Raw genomic sequence first — 18,916 nt, 5'->3', positions numbered from 1 at the left:
TATGAAACTGATATTTTTAATGGTTTAAAAAATAATCTGTTACTAAGTAGGTACATTAAGAAAAGCAGTACCAGCAATATCTTGCAACTTATGTGTTAAACTTAAGGACCCACTGAGAAGTCTATTTTCAAGTGTTTCAATTAAAAGCTCTAAAATTTTTAATTTTAAATGAAGAATAAAGAGAAGAAGGAAAGGAGCAAGGAGATGGAGGAAGAGGGGATGGAGAAAGAAGAGATGATGGTAAAGGAGTTGGAGGAAGAGGAGATGGGGGAAGATGGGATAAGGAAGAGAAGATGGTAGAAAAGAAGATACAGGAGATAGAGAACAAATGAACACAGAATTAAAGAAAATATGGAACAGGAAATGGAGGAAAAGGAGATGGAGAGAGGAGATAGAGCAAGAGGAGATAGAACAGGAGATGGAGGAATAGGATATGGAGGAAGGGGAGATGGAGGAAGAGGATATGGAGGGAGAGGAGATGGAGGAATAGAAGATAGAGTAAAAGATGGAAGAAGCGATGGTGGAAGAGATGAAAATAAGGTGGAGGAAGTTGAGATAGAATAAAAAGAAAAATGTAACAGGATATGGAGGAAGAGGAGTTAGAGGAAGAAGAGTTGAAGGAAGAGGAGTTAGAGGAAGAAGAGTTGAAAGAAGAGGAGTCGGAGGAAGGGGAGTTGGAGGCAGATTAGTTAGAGAAAAAGTATATGGAAGAACAGGAGTTAAAATGAACTGGATATGGAGGAGGAGGATATGGAAGAATGAGAAATGAAGGTACATGAAACGGAGGAAAATGAGATGGAAGAATGGGAAATGAAGAAATATGAAATTGAGGAAATGTAGATGGAGGGAAAGGGGATGGAGGGAGAGGAGTTGGAGGTAGAGGATATGGAGGAAGAGGAGTTTGTATGAGCATATTCTTTTTTAGCCTCAGCTAGGTTAACTAAATTTATTATACTATAAATTCATTAGGAATTACAAATTTAAAATGTAGCAAACAACCTCACTAACCTCACCAAAAAGTGCTATGATGAAGCATTTGATGTCATTAACATATTTTAATTATTGTACATTATTTAATTTATGACCCTTGAGACCTAGATTTGGATTTGATAGGTGGCTTTGAGACACTCTTTGAGATTCGGAATGGAGAAAATTGGGATTCAACCTACGACTACTTAAAAAATATAGGAATATACCTTATCAGGACTGTGTTTCACAACAAATGATTTAAGTGCAATTGCTGAATGGTGCAAATTAAATCTAAACCCTGGGAAAACTACTATAATAACCTTCACAAGAAAATTTCAATCTTTTAAATTATATTATGAAATAGCTGCAGTACCCGGCGTTGCTCAGGCTGAACACAGGGTGATATCTTGTCCATGAGATAAAGCGAAATGACAGTGTGGTGAACAGAGAACAATTTTTTTTAGATAGCCTTATTTACTTTTACTGAAACTGAATGTGATACACAACCAATTCACTCTTTAAAAATTTATAGGTATTTTCATAAATATATATTTTAAATGCAAAAAATTACACTTACACTTTTTAATAAAAATAAACTTTATGATGATCATACCTCAGCATGTTTTAATGAATGTATTTCTATAAAGGTATAAAAATGTTGACCACTGTGTGGAAAAATTACTTGATACACACTTCATATAAACAGAGAGAGAGAGAGAGAGAAAGAGAGAGAGAGTGTGAGTGTCGGAGAGTAAGTGTGTGTGTGTATATAATTATATGTGTGTGTTTGAAAAAAATTATATATACAGTGAAACCTTGTTAATAAAATACAGGTTATTTCAAAGTTCGCGTTTATTCGAAAACTTTTAATTCCCCTTCAGACTGGGATAGCATATTTAATGTCAATCAATACGGTTAATACGCTATATTCGTTATTATGTATTACGAAGTAACCTCACGTCCGCTCACGTAGTGTACTATTGTTTTATTATCGGATAAACTGAATGAAATTTTAGAACAAGAATCACACACTTTAATCACGTGCACGCAGCTTCACTATAATTCTGTTAACGGCAAATAATTTGTACGGTAAATGGTCTACTTCGAACAGCAAACATTTTACGACCACGTCTTGTTTTGTTAACAACCATATTTTTCATAGACAACGGAAAATAGTGCAGTGCTACAAACTGTAGAAAACGCACTAGAATGAACGCGGCTATTTAAAGGAAATTGCTTTTATTGAAATAAATACCTTGATTAGAAAAATATTTATTTGAAAGATAAATTTCCCATTTAAAGAATTTTACGCATTTTAAAAACAGAATACAAACAAGTAGAAGCCCACAATAACCTGAGAGTTACAATACAAAACCGTAACCACACGCCGCATGGGCTGTTCCAAGAACATGGCTCCCTTTACACCAATGAACTGCTCGCGTTAGCTGCTGCTGTTCCAACTGAATACCGCGTCCCCCGAAGTGAACATTCTGTCATACGGGACTCATGGTGCATGATGTTTGGTTGGTCACTCTGACACTTTTTTTTATCTGTTTACTTTTGTTGAACTAACCAGGGTGCTGTAAAATGGCGAAGCGTAAACGGAACGAGTTATCTTTGTCAGCAGAAATGGAAATTTTAAGTAGCATCAACAATAGCGGTAAGTCTAAAACAGAAATCGCGAAAGCCTTCAACATACCGTTGTCGACTCTCTCGACGATAGTGAGCAAGAGAGAAAAATTAGAAGCAGCGTGCGCGAGTGGTAGTTGTACAAAGGGAAAAAAACGTATGCGTGGTCCTCAACACAAGGAACTGGAAGATAAGCTACTGGAGTGGTTTCATCAGATGCGGGATGGTAACATACCCATGTCCGGGCCAATGATCCAACAAAAGGCAGATTATTTTGCACTGACACTGAAAATTGATGACTTTAAGTGCAGTAATGGATGGTTGCAGCGATTCAAGGAGCGAAATAATTTGGTTTATAAAGCTGTTTGTGGAGAGAGTGCAGCTGTGGACAAAGATGCTGCACTTGATTGGCTAGGTTCTGTGCAGCCAGTTTTGAATAAATATGCGCTACGCGACATATTTAACATGGACGAAACCGGAATTTTTTATAACTTGCTTCCAAACAAGACATGGGCCTTCAGAGGAGAATCTTGTCATGGTGGCAAACATAGCAAGGCACGAATCACTGTTTTGTTGTGCTGCAACCAGGATGGTAGCACAAAGCTGAAACCTTTTGTAATTTCAAAGTCAATGAAACCTAGATGTTTCAAGGGTATTGATACTGCTCGACTGCCCTGTGATTATGAAGCAAATGAAAATGCATGGGTAACGAGTAAATTGTTCCAGTCGTGGCTAATCCAGTTTGACAGGAAGATGGCAACTCTGAAAAGAAATGTTCTTCTATTGTTAGATCGTTGTGCAGCACATACAGCTCATGGGCTACAGCTGAATAATGTCACACTGATGTTCCTGCCAGCAAATACAACCAGCTTCATGCAACCACTGGACCAGGGCATCATTGCCACACTCAAGAGGTTCTACAGGACACGTCTAGTGAAGTACCTCATTAGGCAGCTTGAGCTACAGAAGTCTTCTCAGCCAAGGTGGAATGTGTTGGATGCAATGAGGAACATTTCAATGGCTTGGGACAGTGTATCAACAGCAATAATCCAAAACTGTTTTGCCAAAAGTGGGTTTGGCAAAACAGATGAAAGTCCCGAAGATGAAAGTTCAGACCTAGTGGAAGGCTGGGAAGAACTTCAGCAACATGGTGCTTCTGGCAACTTCAAAGATTATGTTCATGTTGATGATAATGTGTATACAAAAGCTGCACCACTGAATGAATGTGAAAGTGAGCTGGACAAAGTTGTTCCAGTTGTATGTGAAGATAGAGAAGAAGAAGAGAGTGATGATGTGGATGACGACGTTCACGAACTTCCGAGCAGAAATGAAGCTTCTTCAGCATTAATTGTCTTGGAAAATGTTCTGGCTGCTAGTGATGTAGACACTGATGTCTTGTCTTCCTTCGACAAACTTTGCAGTGCAGTAAAGGACATTTATGCAACTAAAAAAGTGCAGAAAAAAATCAATGAATTTTTCAAGCCTCTTTAATTCTCTATTTAACTAATTTTCGAGTAAAAAATCAATACTTGATTTTGTCGATTATTATTAATGTGAGCATATGCACCTGTTAATACAAACCTCGTTAATACAAACTGCAAAATTTTAGGTCCCTTCAGGTTTGTATTAAAGAGGTTTCACTGTATTTTTTTGTTTGATTTAGTCTTAATTCTGCACCAGTTCAAACCAAATTGAAATAGTTTGTACTATTTTAACAAAAATGAGGGCAATATATGTTGGACCCCGTAAACTGTTTGTTTTTGTTTTGTTTTGTTCTCGACACTTCAGATTACTGTTGTGTTTGGTGCATTTGACATGGTTGCTTAAATCAAATCTCCCACCATACAACATATTAAAATCACATACATATATTGCAAAAGCACATTTAGCACTCTTGAGAGATTTCATGAAAGATGGAAACTCATTCATATGTGAATCTCTAAACATTAAAAAAAAAAAATTTTTCTTACTCAATAGCATTGTCGATATTGGCATGAATGTCAGAAATTTTGCACTAACAAAATACTCAAACTTGGTGCATAAAAGATAACTAGCATAATACAAAAACAGTAACTTGATGTGTCAGCAACATTAAATTCTTTTTTCACATTTATTCTAACTCATTTCATTGCTGAAATTAACACTCATGTACAAATGCTACAAAACATTTTTTAGGCTTTCTTAACCAACAAAATTCATGATCTTGATGAAAATAAAACTTTCAGCTGAACAAATTGGGAGAAAAACACGTACATATGATATTTTTACTACCCATTTCTTAAAAGTATCAATAAAATGCCCCAACAAATTTCTTAGCACCAAATAAAGTAGGCTAAGTGCAACATTTGAAAAGATCCACAAAAAGTGAAATTAATAGGGATGGGCCAGGATTCAAAAACTTGAAAGTTGAGTTCATTATACTTGACAGGACGAGACTTGATGATCTTTTAATTGATAACGCGATACATATTTGACATAAAATGAGCATAAAATCATTTACCTTTGTTTTGCTAAAACTTCACAGCATAATCTCAATTTTCATTTTGTGTATTTCTCTTAAAAGTACGGTCAATTCTACATAAATTTTACAACAAATGTAAAGTTTATGCTATTTATGGTTCAAAACACTGGAAATCATGCCCTTTTGGAATGGCATGTCATTACTCATTGGTCATAGAATTGTAACACAGAAGACAATTTACGAAAAGAAAATATTTTAATGTTTCGCTTTCATGTTTTTTTTTCTACTACAACAGCAATTAATAGTATGGATGCTCCACACAAACACAAAAGTGTTAAACCATTCATTGCTTTGATTATTTAATAAAAAAACTGATTTATTTTTATCAACAACTTATGTTATTATGTATTTCAAATGCATTTAATGCAATTTTAGAAGAAAATCTTGACGTGACATTTGAAATTATCTTAGTATTGCAGTTTATGAATTTGGGACATTCATTTCTAAATGGAAAATTGCAGAAGAAAAAAAAAACTACTATGTAACTAGATAGTTGTAATTATTATTATTATTATTTACTTTTTCTTGCGGTAAGTTTACATGGTTATGTACCCACTTGTGCAAGCAAAATATGAGTTTTTAAAAGGACACCTTTACTTCAATCACCTTCACTACTATCAAAAGGTAGAAAACTATAATATATCAAAAATCTCAAGAAAAAAAGAATGTTATATAGTTAAAGAACAAAAGTAGTATAGCAAAGTATTTCCTGGGACTGGGAAGACGTGTGGTGGGGTCAATGACAACTGCCATTTGACATCATGGTGGGCATTGTAGTTAAATTGGGCATTGACCCAGGCCACCATTTTTTATCCATTATTAAGGGGAAGTATGGAAAGTTCTAGATCAACATCGAAAAGAGACCCAACAGAAAATAGGGAAGAGAGACTCGAGGAAAAAAAAATAGAAATACATCGGAACACTGAGATAGCATGAAGAGAAGTTGAGGAAAATACCCAGGGAGGCATGAGCTCAACACTAAATTTAGAGCAAATGTTCAGATCATTATGAGGATCAAAAGGAAAGAATCACGAGAGAACAGGAATGAATCAGGAGAGAATAGGAGGAAAAACAAATAAGGAAGAACAGGAGAAAGAGGAAAAAGAAATCAGGAGAGAACAAGAAAGTGAAAAAAATTTAAAAAAAAGTATTGCACCAATATTCTAGACACACTGAAGGTAGATTCCATAAAATTCAAGAGGTACCAAATGGGTAATAGGATCAAAGATTTGTATAAAGAAATTAGACAACACATAGTTATATGTAATTCAAGGAGTATGGACATACCAGAACAAAGGACTATCGACCAGGAAAATGTGAGTGTAGATAGGACAACAGAAATAAAATCCAGATAAAATTAGAAACATTAGAAATTAGTGATGGTTCGAATCCCATTTTTCTCGAATCCGAATCTCGAATCCGAATCCCAAACAGTACCTTGAATCCACCCCTCGAATCCGAATCCAGTTCTCAAGGGTTAATTATAAAATAATTTATAAGTTAAGAGAAAAAATTAAACATTATGCAGAATTATTTAACCCTTTAAATTTTTATTTAAAAAAACGAGGATTTTGACATGGTCTGGATCAAGACGATTCCGTTTTTGGTCACATATGTTACCTGCAGTGCTGAACAAACGTTCAGAGAACACTGTCGCAGGTGGTGAAAACAAATATTTTTTGGACAGTTTATGTAGCCTGGGTGAACACGCAGAATGAGTTTTCCAGTTTTCGAGGATGTTTATTTCAGGGTTAGCACGTTTAAAACAAAATGTATAAAACAATATGTTCAAAATTGTTTAAAACAATACACTCTGAATAAAACAAGTTTAAAACACAATGTTTAAAACATTTTGTTCTAAACATGTTTTTTTATATGTATTTTAAAAAAAAGTTTTATTTCTTACGAAAACGAAAACTGCTTATTGACATTTTCATCGCAAGCATCACTGTCTCATTGTAAGTCACCAATTGTGATAAATATCCAGACTAGGATTAGAAGTTTTGAAGTGAAACACATTCCTCACGTAAACATAAAATACCAGCACTGCTTGGGGTCAAACCAGTCATACCTTTTAGGGTGCCAGTTCCACTATGTTCATCTAACCTAATTAAAATTTGTTTTTGTTAGTTAAGTGCACGGAAAACAGTTACAAGTTTGGCAGCCTTCTCTGTTCCTAGCCGGTTCCTTACAGTACTATGCACAAACCCGAATGTGGAGAAAAGACGTTCAATACCAGCTGACGAAGCTACTGCTCTGTGTAATTGATGTGCCAGGTGCAGAGTTGCATGATGAGTACTTTTCTCCAAAGCCATCCACCATACTAGAGGTTTAATCTCTTTTAGTGTTACAGGACTGAATAAGTATTATCTTTGAAAGTTTTGTGCAATGGGAGTGCATGACTTGATGTAAGCTTTTGGACATACGCCATTGCTAAGCACAAGTATGTCTGTAGAAGAAAACTACAAAAAACACAAATGACAAAAACACAAATAAAGCAAAAAATTGCTGTTGTCAGGATATAAACACCACACAATTCTCCACAACAGGAATTTGGTCACACCTGTGTTTTCGTACCATGTGCGTCTCTGCCTGAGGACGGGAGCAGATTTCAGTTCCCAAAACGTTGCTTGTTTCTGTTATAGAAAACTGTCATGTTTGTTTTGTCTTTTAGTTTTGTCGTGTTTTTGTCTCATTTTGACTGTTGTGCTGAATTATTTGGGTTCAATATTTTTGTGCTGTCATCATTTGTGGTTTTTTTCCTGTTCTTTTTTGAAAAACTATTGTATTTGTTTCGTCTTTCGTTTTGCTGTGTTTTTGTCTCGTTTCAACTGTTGTGCTGAATGTTTTGATTTCAGTATTTTTGTGCTGTCATCATTTGTGGGTTTTTTTTCGTTCTGTTAGTCCATTTTTCTTTGTTTCGCTGACCATATTCCTGTTGTGGAGTATTGTGTGGTGTTTATATCCTGACAACAGCAATTTTATGCTTCATTTGTTTTTTTGTCATTTTGTGTTTTTTGTAGTTTTCTTCTACAGACATACTTGTGCTTAGCAATGGCGTATGTCCAAAAGCTTACATAAAGTAAGGACTGAATAAGTACTCCTTGAAAGATGAACTTTTTGCCTTGTACTTAATAATATCCGGAATGGCTACAGTCAGGGAAAACCGGGAAATGCCAGGGAATTCCATATTCAAAAATGTGTAGCAATATACCTTACACCTGATGGGACTTCTGCTGAAACCATATGTGCAAAACATATTGTGGTGGTTTTGATTAAAATTAATATTAAAAACAAAAAAAAAGTTTAAACTTAAAACAACTCTTTAAAACACGACAAACTGTTTAAAACAACAAAAAAAAAGTTTAAAACAATAAAAAAAATGTTTTTTGATTTTTTTTAAAAAAAACTGTTTTTTTTCCCAACCCTGGTTTATTTCTGGGTTAACTGTAGGATCATGTAAGAATCTGGTCACTTCATCAATTGCTGTAGAATCCGACTTGGTGGATTTAAGGCATTCAGGCATTATCTGTGAGTACAGTGATTCATGTATCCACGGAAATCGGAAAACGAAATTCAACATCTGACGGAACAATATTTTGTAGTTAACAACTTGACATATGTTTAAAGTCCCAAATGAAGGTAAACGCTTTCCTGAAATATTTAATGGAAACTGAAAGGCGCCATCTTGGCTTCAATGGTTTTAGGCCATAAGAAATATTGTCGTGCGTCTTTTAAAATTAAGCCTCACTAAAGCATAGTGATTAATATGCCCAAAGTTAAAAGTGACGGGGTGTTTTCTCTAGTTTACCCATTAAAATTCTTTATATTAATATTTGTTATTTTTTTATGTTGCTCAAAATGATAGGCTAACAAATTCATTGGCTGTCCATCATGGAATTCTCAGATAATACATATTTTAAAGTTGGCAGTCTACACAAACCAAACTTGGTCCTAAAAAAATTCATAAATAGAATGTGTATCAGAATATTTAAAATTGAATTGCGATTAAAATAATAATTGTATAATGCAATAATTTTTGTCAGTCATTATTTCATTGTTATTACTACATGTGTGACCATAACTTAAGATGAAAATCGGCATTATTGTTGTATTACTAAGTAACAGATTTCTCGGTAAAGTTATTTTTTAAAAAAAAAACAAGATTCATATTACTAGTCTAGATCCTAAATGTGCTTTATTTTATTTTTTAGCATATTCTGAGAATACATATGTGATTTATGCCTTATTTAATGCCAATGTAGCGACAATGCAGCCATGTTCATGAATATAAAGTAAGTTTCCCAAATCAGTACGTAAGTTACATGCTTCATAATTTTTTTATATAATAATGAATTAAAAGTACAATACAGTAGAACCTCGTTAATCCGTGATGTGCTAATTCGGGAATCGGGTAATCCGGGACGATTTAAAAGAGAAGAAAAAAAAGAGAAGTAAAAATTGTCAGCGCTTAAAATTAACGTCACGCTGGGCCGGTGGTGGGCTAACACTGCAAGCCATTTGTGTCGCCCCCCTTTCAGTTGTCACATTTGTCACTCTTTAAACTTGAGGGGGATGTCCTGACTTCTGCTTCCCGTCTCCCTTTGTTTGTTTCTACCCGCCACGGGAGTGACGTGTCTGGCTGGCATTCGGCTGTGCAAAAGGGGGAGGGGGGAGGGGCCCTACCCAAAATTTATGTGTGCAAGGTCAGCACGATCTTATCTTTCTCTCTTCGGCTGTTGTAAATGATGTTGTAAATGACTGTGAACTAATGGCTAGGCAGTGCTGTATTTTTTTAAGTCGAGACACTAATTCGAAGACGGCCGGCCCTTACCGTGAATGGATTATCCAGGTTTATTTTTATTTTTTACAGGATTTCAATTATCCGGGCATCGGCAGGTCCCAATTAACATGGGGAGTTTACAATTTTTTTATCCATCTGCTGCCAAGGCGCACTAAGCCTCGGGAGATGTTACGTCACATGACATTGGCCTTAACCCAGCTGCACGCCGGTGTCTGAGAAGCTTGACAAGACCTTCCGGGCTTTTAATCGCTAGTCCGTGAAATTCGGTAATCCTTGATTATCTCGGTCCTGACCATCACGTATTAATGAGGTTCTACTGTACCTCAATAGGATTGGTTCCAAGGAAACCGTTAACAGGCCAAGTAAATTGTAAGCATTAAAGTTTTTAAAGTACTACATTTACATCAATATTTTACCTCGAATCCCAAATCTTTTCCCTCGAATTTCGAATCTTTCGAATACCAGAGATTCAGTGGGATTCGAGGATTCGACCGGCCCATCCCTATTAGAAATGTAACACAGATGGTAACTGACTGACTTATTGCGATGCACCACCCAGCTTAAAGGTGATTAGATGAGATTAAAACATACATGGGAAAAAATAATGAAACTCTGAATCAGTTCTTACAAAAATTCGAGAATTATTGCCAAGTATTTGGGCTAAATGAAGGAGAAAAGCTGAAATGTGTGGGAAATTGCCTAAAAAATTCTGCAAATAGAAGCTTTACGATACACTGATTATTCTTCAGGAGTGTTGAATAGTTCTGTTCAATATTACAACGCTAAAGGTACTGTCAGTTTCTTGAAGGTAATAAATATTGCATCACTGTCCTGATGTCCAAGCTAAAATAAATATATGTCTTTTAACTCTAATGAATTTGTAATTTGTTAACTTCTTGTTTGAATCAAATCATTTTGATACAAATCGTTGCCAAATGATTCAAATAACTACTTAACCTGATGAGATTAGTTTATTCTTACATATTGAATCACACACTGTTTATTTTAATTGTACACATAAATTTAAGTAATTTAGACTCAGAAGTGCTGATCTTCAAGCAGTGATTTAAATCAGGGCATGCAATAAATCTATTATTGAATAAAAGTTTCAGAATAAGTAAACACATTTTGAGATTAACAATTGAAGCATTATGTATTTGCGATCGTATTTTTGGTACTGACAGAATCATGCAACGCTTGGAATCATTAGTATTTCTGACATAAGCTATTTACAACTTAATACAGTGTATTTTTCTGTTGAAAACCCTTTGTAAACCATTGAATCGAATATACATTGTTCACAAAATAACACTAAAAATACGTAATTTATTATGTCGCATCTGAATTATTTGAGATGATTTTTCTATTTCTTTAAAATAAGGCGCCCATTCAGAGTATATTAAAACTTAGTGTAATTATCTTCAGAGCTAATTGTGAAACTAGATTAAATAATTTTATTAGGAAAACACACTATGTTTGAAATACACAAATCGAATTTCATTGTTAATAACCAGATAGATTTATCAAACAAAATGTAGACATGTTGTAAATTAGAGTCATTACGCTAAATCACACAATTTTTCTTGACTTCATAGACCTGCACATGTGAGTGTTTACTTATTTAATTAATAGAAAAACGAAGTTGTGTGACGTGTAAATTTTCTTTTAAAGAAGTCTTTAAACGTTATAACCTTTATCAGGTTTGTTTTCTTCGCTGCTGTGTACTGCTTATAAAAATGTAGCCAGCCTAATGCTAGTTGGCATCAATCATGTTTGGTTATGTTGATTCTCATATAGAGCAGGCGTACATATTTGAATATTGACATCAATAGCTCGCCGATTGCATACTACGTACGCACTATGTCAAGTGCCTAGTTAACTACCTTTGCTAGCCCGCACTCTTTCGTGGGAAGTGTGTACTACGATGATCGTTATGTGTTAAGTTCCGGCTCACATTTGGGTCATGGTTCTTGTTTTTCTAATTAAAATTGAGCAAAAGGTTTTTTTGCATGACGTTAATTTCAATTTCTTGGCGTGCTTTTGTTAATTTTTTTAAATAAACATAGTTCCCATGAATAAATGTTTTTATGAATAAATTCACCTAACAAAAATTCTTTTTTCACATAAATATTGCACCTCTACTTTTCAAATTAGATTTTAGTATAAAATGTGCAACAATTATGCGATAAAACATAGTACGTATGATCTACAATACTAATTGTAAATTACAATAAACACCAGGGAAATAAAATTATTCTCTAAAATTACTGGAATTACACGAGCATGGCTAAATTTTCAACGACTCAATTCTACTATAAAATTATCCATTATGCATTATTGTTGAACTCGGCTCGACCCGACTTGTCCCATAAATTTGCACTCTCTATATAAAAAAAAATATTGAAAAATAATTCTAAATGCACACCACTTCATAATAAAAAGTAGTTAAGAAACGTTTTTCATTATAAGTATCTAAAAATCTTTTGTTCTAAAATAAATCTTGTTTGTTTATCCAACTACCCTCTAACCATCTTTCCTACTCTACGGCAGTGACCCCGAGCCAACAACTGATGAAAAAAATGTAGTGGAAAATGATGTGCTTACATTTTTATATATTAACTAGAACTTCATCATCTCACTTGTAGAAAAAAATAAATCCACCCATTCTGCAGTTCTTCACAACTGTAAAAAGTTGAACATTAAATTTTTGGTTATTGAGTAACAGATGTGCATGTTGAAGAATCTTAAAATGTTCACTTTTTATGGTGAGATTTTCTTACACAATTATTTTTGGACTTTGCGTATAATCAAGTGTTAACTTTTAATTAACTTCAGATTTTTATAGGTAACAATTCTATTGAACGAAAACTATTACTTTCAAAATGGCTGTTTATATTTAGGAATAGAAATAGTTACAAACGTTTCCGTTGCAATGTTTGAAAATCCAGTGCTGCTAACTGCTTTTCCAAAATATTTCTGTGGTAAAACGAGCACCGCAGATAATGCTAGACAATGTCATATTTACAGGATTATAGTTATGATGCTTTAAAACTTACATAGTAATCTACAGTTTATTCTTGTGAAAATCACTTTACAACTCATTTTATGCACAATACATAAAAGTTCAAAGGGGAGAGATCTAAAACTGAACATAATTTTCACTTTCACGTCACCGCAGTTTTGGTTCATGACCTTACAGTTTACTGTGGCACGTGGCACAGTAAAGAGTAGGTTGTTTACAACGGCAAACGAAGCTGTAGTGACCACATGCAGAAAAGTATAATAACTAAAACTTCACGCTATTAACTTTCTATTTTTATTGTTCCGTCTAAACTTTTCTGATGGTTTGCTATTAAATGCAGCACTGTTGCAACGTAAATTGCGGGAAATGCTTTCGCATAAAGTGGAAAAGTAACGCGTTAATGCTATAGGGAAAATGAATGGTCAAATAAAAAAAATATATGTTAATCACGGGAATTCATACGTAAAAATAAGGTTCTACTGCTGTACAGTAGAACCTTGTTTCTACATATTTCAAGGGACCAAGGGAAAATTATTAGTGTTGTGCGAGATCTCGAACCTCGAGAAAAATTTCAAGAAATATTGCATTCTCGAACAGCGAGCGAGAAAAAAAAATTCTCGAAAAAAAAAAAAAAAAACGAGAATTCTCGAAAAAAAAAAAAAAAAAAACGAGAAATTTTTTTTTGGTACCGGTAACAACTCAATTTGGTATGGAAACTAAATTTGATATTGATAGTTGCATTTTTATATGTTGAACATTACACACACACTGCCATTATTTTAGTTTAAATGTTTTAAAAATACCAAACGCGTCTGCCTGTTTGGACGAAAAATGATTTGGCGGAACACAAAGCAAACATGATGCAATCATTAAGAGATATTAGACTAGCCGATAGTCAACAATCCAAAACCTTTATCAATAACCGAAACTGTGAATAAACACTGTCTTATGAAATTCCAATTTATCCTGAAAGAAAAACTGCCGTATTTAATTTTTAATTACGTAAGCGTAATACATAATAAAATACGTTCGAACCTATCCTACAAAATTGGTTTTGTTTACAAACACATTATTACGGTAAAGTTATTAAAAGCATTACCTTTAATTTAGTCATAATATTTTATTCGGTAATGTTTAATAGCATACTGAAATGTTGAATATTACGGAAAAATACAAAATTTACTTTTTAACGAACAAAAGGGAATGGTGGTCATGCTGCCAGACCGAGTCTGCTTCGCTGTTCCGTTTCTTATTTCAATTCCATTAAAAGACTGCGCAAGTCATGTGATTATTAAATGGACTGGAATGTAAAGGAATGGATTGAAAACGCAGAACAATTCACGCCCTTGTATTACGTAAAATTACGTGAATGTGTGTGTTCAAACCCGTTGAAAAGGCATAATAAATAGTATGTTCATCCCATTTCCTTTTCCACCTTTGTTTCACTCAGTCGTAAGACGTCACGAGTAATGAATCCCGCCAAAGCCTCCCTAGTTAAAATTTCTTTGTTTTCATTACAGTACCAGTGTTTCCCGTTTACGCGAGCTACTCTGCGGGTATGATAAATAATGTGACGCTTGTAAAATGTTATTAGGAATATGAGAATAATTTCCTAATACTGCTTTATCTCTTTCTTAACTGCGGCGTAACCAAGTGGAAAAAAAAAGTGTTGCTGGAATATAACATTTAACAGAAGTAAACTTTGTTTTCAAATTAAACTTTGATTTTACAGTAAAATGGAAGAGGTGGACATATCAGTGTGGCAGTATTACACAAAAAGTGGCGATAAGTCAACGGAACCACAATTAACATGTTAGCTACTAGACTTTTACCTAAGTAAGTGAATGTTTATTTATAATTTAGTGTAGGCTTACATAACGTGTGGTATATGTCAGTTGTGCACAGGCAACTAAATTGACATTCTATATGATAAACAACAGTTTTATCTACAAAAAAATATATTTTGAAAGTGATATCTACAGTAAATCTTGATTTTTTAAAAATTTCTCATTCTCGTCTCGTTTCTCGCGAGAAAAATATTTTCTTTCTCGAAAATTTCTCGAGGTCTAAATCTCATTCTCGCACAACCCTAAAAATTATGTAAAAGCGGGAAAATGTAAAGAGAGGTAAGTGTTTAAAAAATTTTTTTATTTGCACTATGATGGAAAAAATAACCAAATATTGACCACACTAAATAAAATTTCAGAGATGCTTATGTTTTTATGTATTAACTAGAATTTAATTATTTCACATGATGAAAACAATCCATCCAATTTTGCAGTAATTCACAATTGTTTAAAGTTGAACATAATTTTGGTTCTCAAGTAACAGATGTATATGTTGAAGCATCTAAATATTTACAATTTTTATGGTGAGATCTAACTACACAATTCATATTTGGACTTTGTGTAAATTTGTGGTTAACATTTAATAATTTCAGAATCTCATTGGAAGTAATTCTGTTAAACCAATGCAACTACTTTCAAAATGATTTATAACGTTTAGGATCAAAGTTAAAAACGCTTACAATACAATTTTTGAAAATCCAGCGCCAACAACTGTCTTCCTTAAATACTTGAGGTGGTAAAACAAACATTGCCGAACATGCACAACAACTCTATATTTAGAGAAATTTGATAGGTTAATTTAAAACTTATTTAAACAATGGCATAGTAATCCACTGTTTGTGTATATATATATTAAAAAAAAAAAACCCCACCACACACACACACCAGTATACAACTTCAGTTTAATGATTTATTCATTAAAGTTTGACAAAGGAGAGAGAGCCAAATGAACTTAATTTTCTTTTCGTCACTAAAGTTTGGATTCATGGCCATATAGGTTCACCCTGGCAAGTGGCTCAAAAAAAGGTTTATATAAAGGAAAACTATGCCGCCACGATTGCAGGCACACACTATAATGTATATAATAAATAAACTTAAAACTATGCGGTTCTAACTTGTTCCGTTTAATAATTTTCTATTCAATGCAGTGCTTTACAATGTAAATAGTCGGAAATGCTTTTGCACGAAGTAGGAAAATAATGCATTATAATATTATACGGAAAATGACGGTCCAAGAAAAAATACGTTAATTGGTAAATGGCAGGTAGGTAAAAATGGGGTTCCTCACCTGGGTCGTGATCGGGGATGAAGGAAGCTGGGGGTGTCTCCCCCAGAATCTCCTCCAGCTGGCTCTTTACGTCCACCTTGGCCAGGTTGTAGACCTTGCGCAGGCGCGTCGCGACAATTCCCATGTCCGAGGTGCGTCCAAAGAAGCGCACGTTGTTCTTGAACAGGCGACACATTTCCTGGTCGAAGGCTTCCACCGTCTTGTATGCTCCTGTCACAATGTTTTGTTCCACCATGGACAGGTCTATTGGTTCCTGGATGCGCTGGTAGTATGCCGGCAGCTTGCGCTTCGAAGGCAGACTCATGAAGGGTGTCGCTAGCATCTCATCATCTTCGTCTACAAAAAAGTACCCCAAATTAAGTCTTGCTCAAAACTAAATATATATAGATAGAAAGAGTGAGGAGAGAGAGAATAAGTGATGTATCAGTTCTATTTTATCCCAATTCTCTGTTTGGTTTCTGTTCTTAAAATTGGTTCCCTCAACACAATTTTTGTCACACAAAAGGAACAATTGAATTTGAACAGTTGGCATCTTAATTTGTTTAATATAACATATCAGCACTGCAGTTTACCATACTTAGACCACAAACACGTTACCTAGCACCAAGGTTGCATAGTTACTTCATGTTTCACTATAAGGATAGAGCAGCACAAAACTTCCATTCATGCAGTGGTAATATGTATTAACAACATTGTAAATCCAGTTTAAGTGATGTAGGGCTGCCAAAGATGTAGCAAATACAGGAGAATCCCGTTATAGCGAGCACGGTAATAGCGAGAACACGGCTATAACGAGGTCTTTTTGAGGAATTTACGGCGTGATCGCGTGAAGCGCGCCTTTGTTATTTGTCTGCTTTATCTCCACCCCTCTCGCTCGCCACTAGACATCTTGCCGTTGAAACCTGTCACATTCTTCAGCCTTGCAGTCGCCATCTACGTGCGTGGCTTTAAAAATAGAATCCTGTCCTTTCTTTCTTTTATCAAACTTCCGCTTGGCTTCAAATCCAAGGTATGCTCGACTCGAATAAACTAAGCCTTTGAATATAAAGCCTTGTACGCATTTCTTATTATTTAGAAAATAGACAAAATCTATTTTTTCCCGCCATTAAACATAACAATGTGCACTTTTTTTTAGTATAAATGCTATTAATTAATTTGTTGGGACCTTTTCATTAACGAATAATAACATTGTTTATAACTATGTTAGGCCAAAAAAGTCAAGAGTCGTCTTTATACTTGTTGCTAATTGATCGCGTTAATAATACACAAATATTTATAAACTTGTTTGGAATTATTTCAAGTGTGACACGTTTACAAACACGTCAGGTTTTTTATTTTATTATCTTTCAAATAGCAGGCACTACCGTATTTATTTCTGAATCGCTAGGACAGTTTTCATGTAACTTTAGTTTCTGTCGGTTGTTGGGGCATCTGTCCGGGAAGGGGGTGGTGATGGTTTGAGTTTAATCCCAAATTTATTTTCAAAAAAAGTTTACAGGTTTCTTTAAATGAAAAAAGTTTAGTTTTCCAGCGACTATTTCGTTTGAGGCGTACGTGCGTTGCCGCACTCCTGCTTGTTTTTGTAAGGAATTAAATTGTCGCGCTACACTAGCACCACCTGTTAGCAACATCCCGAACCAACATGGCCGCCAGCAGACAGCCCGCGTCGATAATAGATAGCAGGACAATGCTGCGTCGGCCGCGGATTGCAGGCTGAGATGCTATACTTACGTGGCATGGTAGGGTATTCTGGTTATTTTGACGCAATCGGTGATAGTTTCCGTACTTGTGGGGTATCGTTTTAAAGATAATTCACACATCTGCTCACAGAAATTAAGATTTCGTTAATATAACCTGTTATTTTCCAATTATAAAGGTTTAAACACAATTTTCATGCAATTTTCGGTTAATTTTTATTTTTTGGGGGCCAAAATTTGCCAATTCAGTTATAGCGAGGATACGGTTATAGCGAGGATCAAACCCGGAACCGTGACACCTCGCTATAACGAGACTCTAGTGTATCTGCAGTTCATGATTAGTAGAATCATGGTAGTTTATTTTAAGATAAGATTGCAAAGTGTATTGAGAATAACTTTTTTCCACAGGTCTATAGGGAAGAGTCATACAGTCCTACCACCTTAAGTATTTTAACAATAATTTAGATAATGTATTTAAATATCACATTTTGAGACAATCTATTATTATAACTAGCACTTTATAAATAACAATATACGAGGTAAGTTTTTTTAAAGTAAGTACCGTTTTAAAATTAGACCGCTTCAGCATTGTAGGCTGTGTACCTACATTGTTGGCCAGCCACAGACACCATTAACGGAAACATTTGACCGCTTTTACATTTGTTTATATCTAAAATGCCTTCGCTAAATGAGAATTACGCCAACTTTGATTCGTTTTCTTAGCGCTGAAGGCGTGACAGTGGCAGAAATTCATTGTCAGATCAGTGAAGTGTAAGGAGAAAACATTCAGATGATAACAAAAACGTAAAACTACTATTTTCTTTAATATTGTGGCCAACTTTCTGCACCATATCTTCAGAAATGATACAAGGTCGCCCACTACGTTCCACGTCATAAACATTCGTGCAGCCTTCTTTAAAAGCTCTAACCTTTTTCCTTTAACATTCCATGAGTTATTATGTTATTATTTCCAAATAAAAAAGTATATTTTTAGAGTTCAAAAAAATTGTCGTCAAGTACCGACCAGCCATTCGTTGAGATGTTTTAAGTTTTTACAGCTAATATTTATAACAATAAAATTTTGATATAAGAAACTCAAAAACACAATGAACTGACATTAATATCAATTCAATGAAAAT

General features: G+C 34.6%; 1 protein-coding gene across 2 annotated transcripts in view; it reads right to left on the bottom strand.

Annotated features, from left to right (window-relative positions):
* The window catches only part of LOC134527289 (uncharacterized), a 488,639-nt gene that overhangs the window by 99,488 nt on the left and 370,235 nt on the right, over positions 1-18,916 (bottom strand). For both annotated transcript variants that reach the window (XM_063359834.1, XM_063359833.1), the window contains one exon: positions 16,081-16,416. In XM_063359834.1, the coding sequence (XP_063215904.1) occupies positions 16,081-16,416 (336 nt within the window). The remainder of the gene's footprint in view (positions 1-16,080; positions 16,417-18,916) is intronic.

The sequence above is a fragment of the Bacillus rossius genome, chromosome 1 (assembly GCF_032445375.1).
Source record: "Bacillus rossius redtenbacheri isolate Brsri chromosome 1, Brsri_v3, whole genome shotgun sequence".
Taxonomy (NCBI): Eukaryota; Metazoa; Arthropoda; class Insecta; order Phasmatodea; family Bacillidae; genus Bacillus; species Bacillus rossius.
Note: the sequence above shows the minus strand (reverse complement) of the source record. Positions and strands in the feature narration are given on the sequence as shown.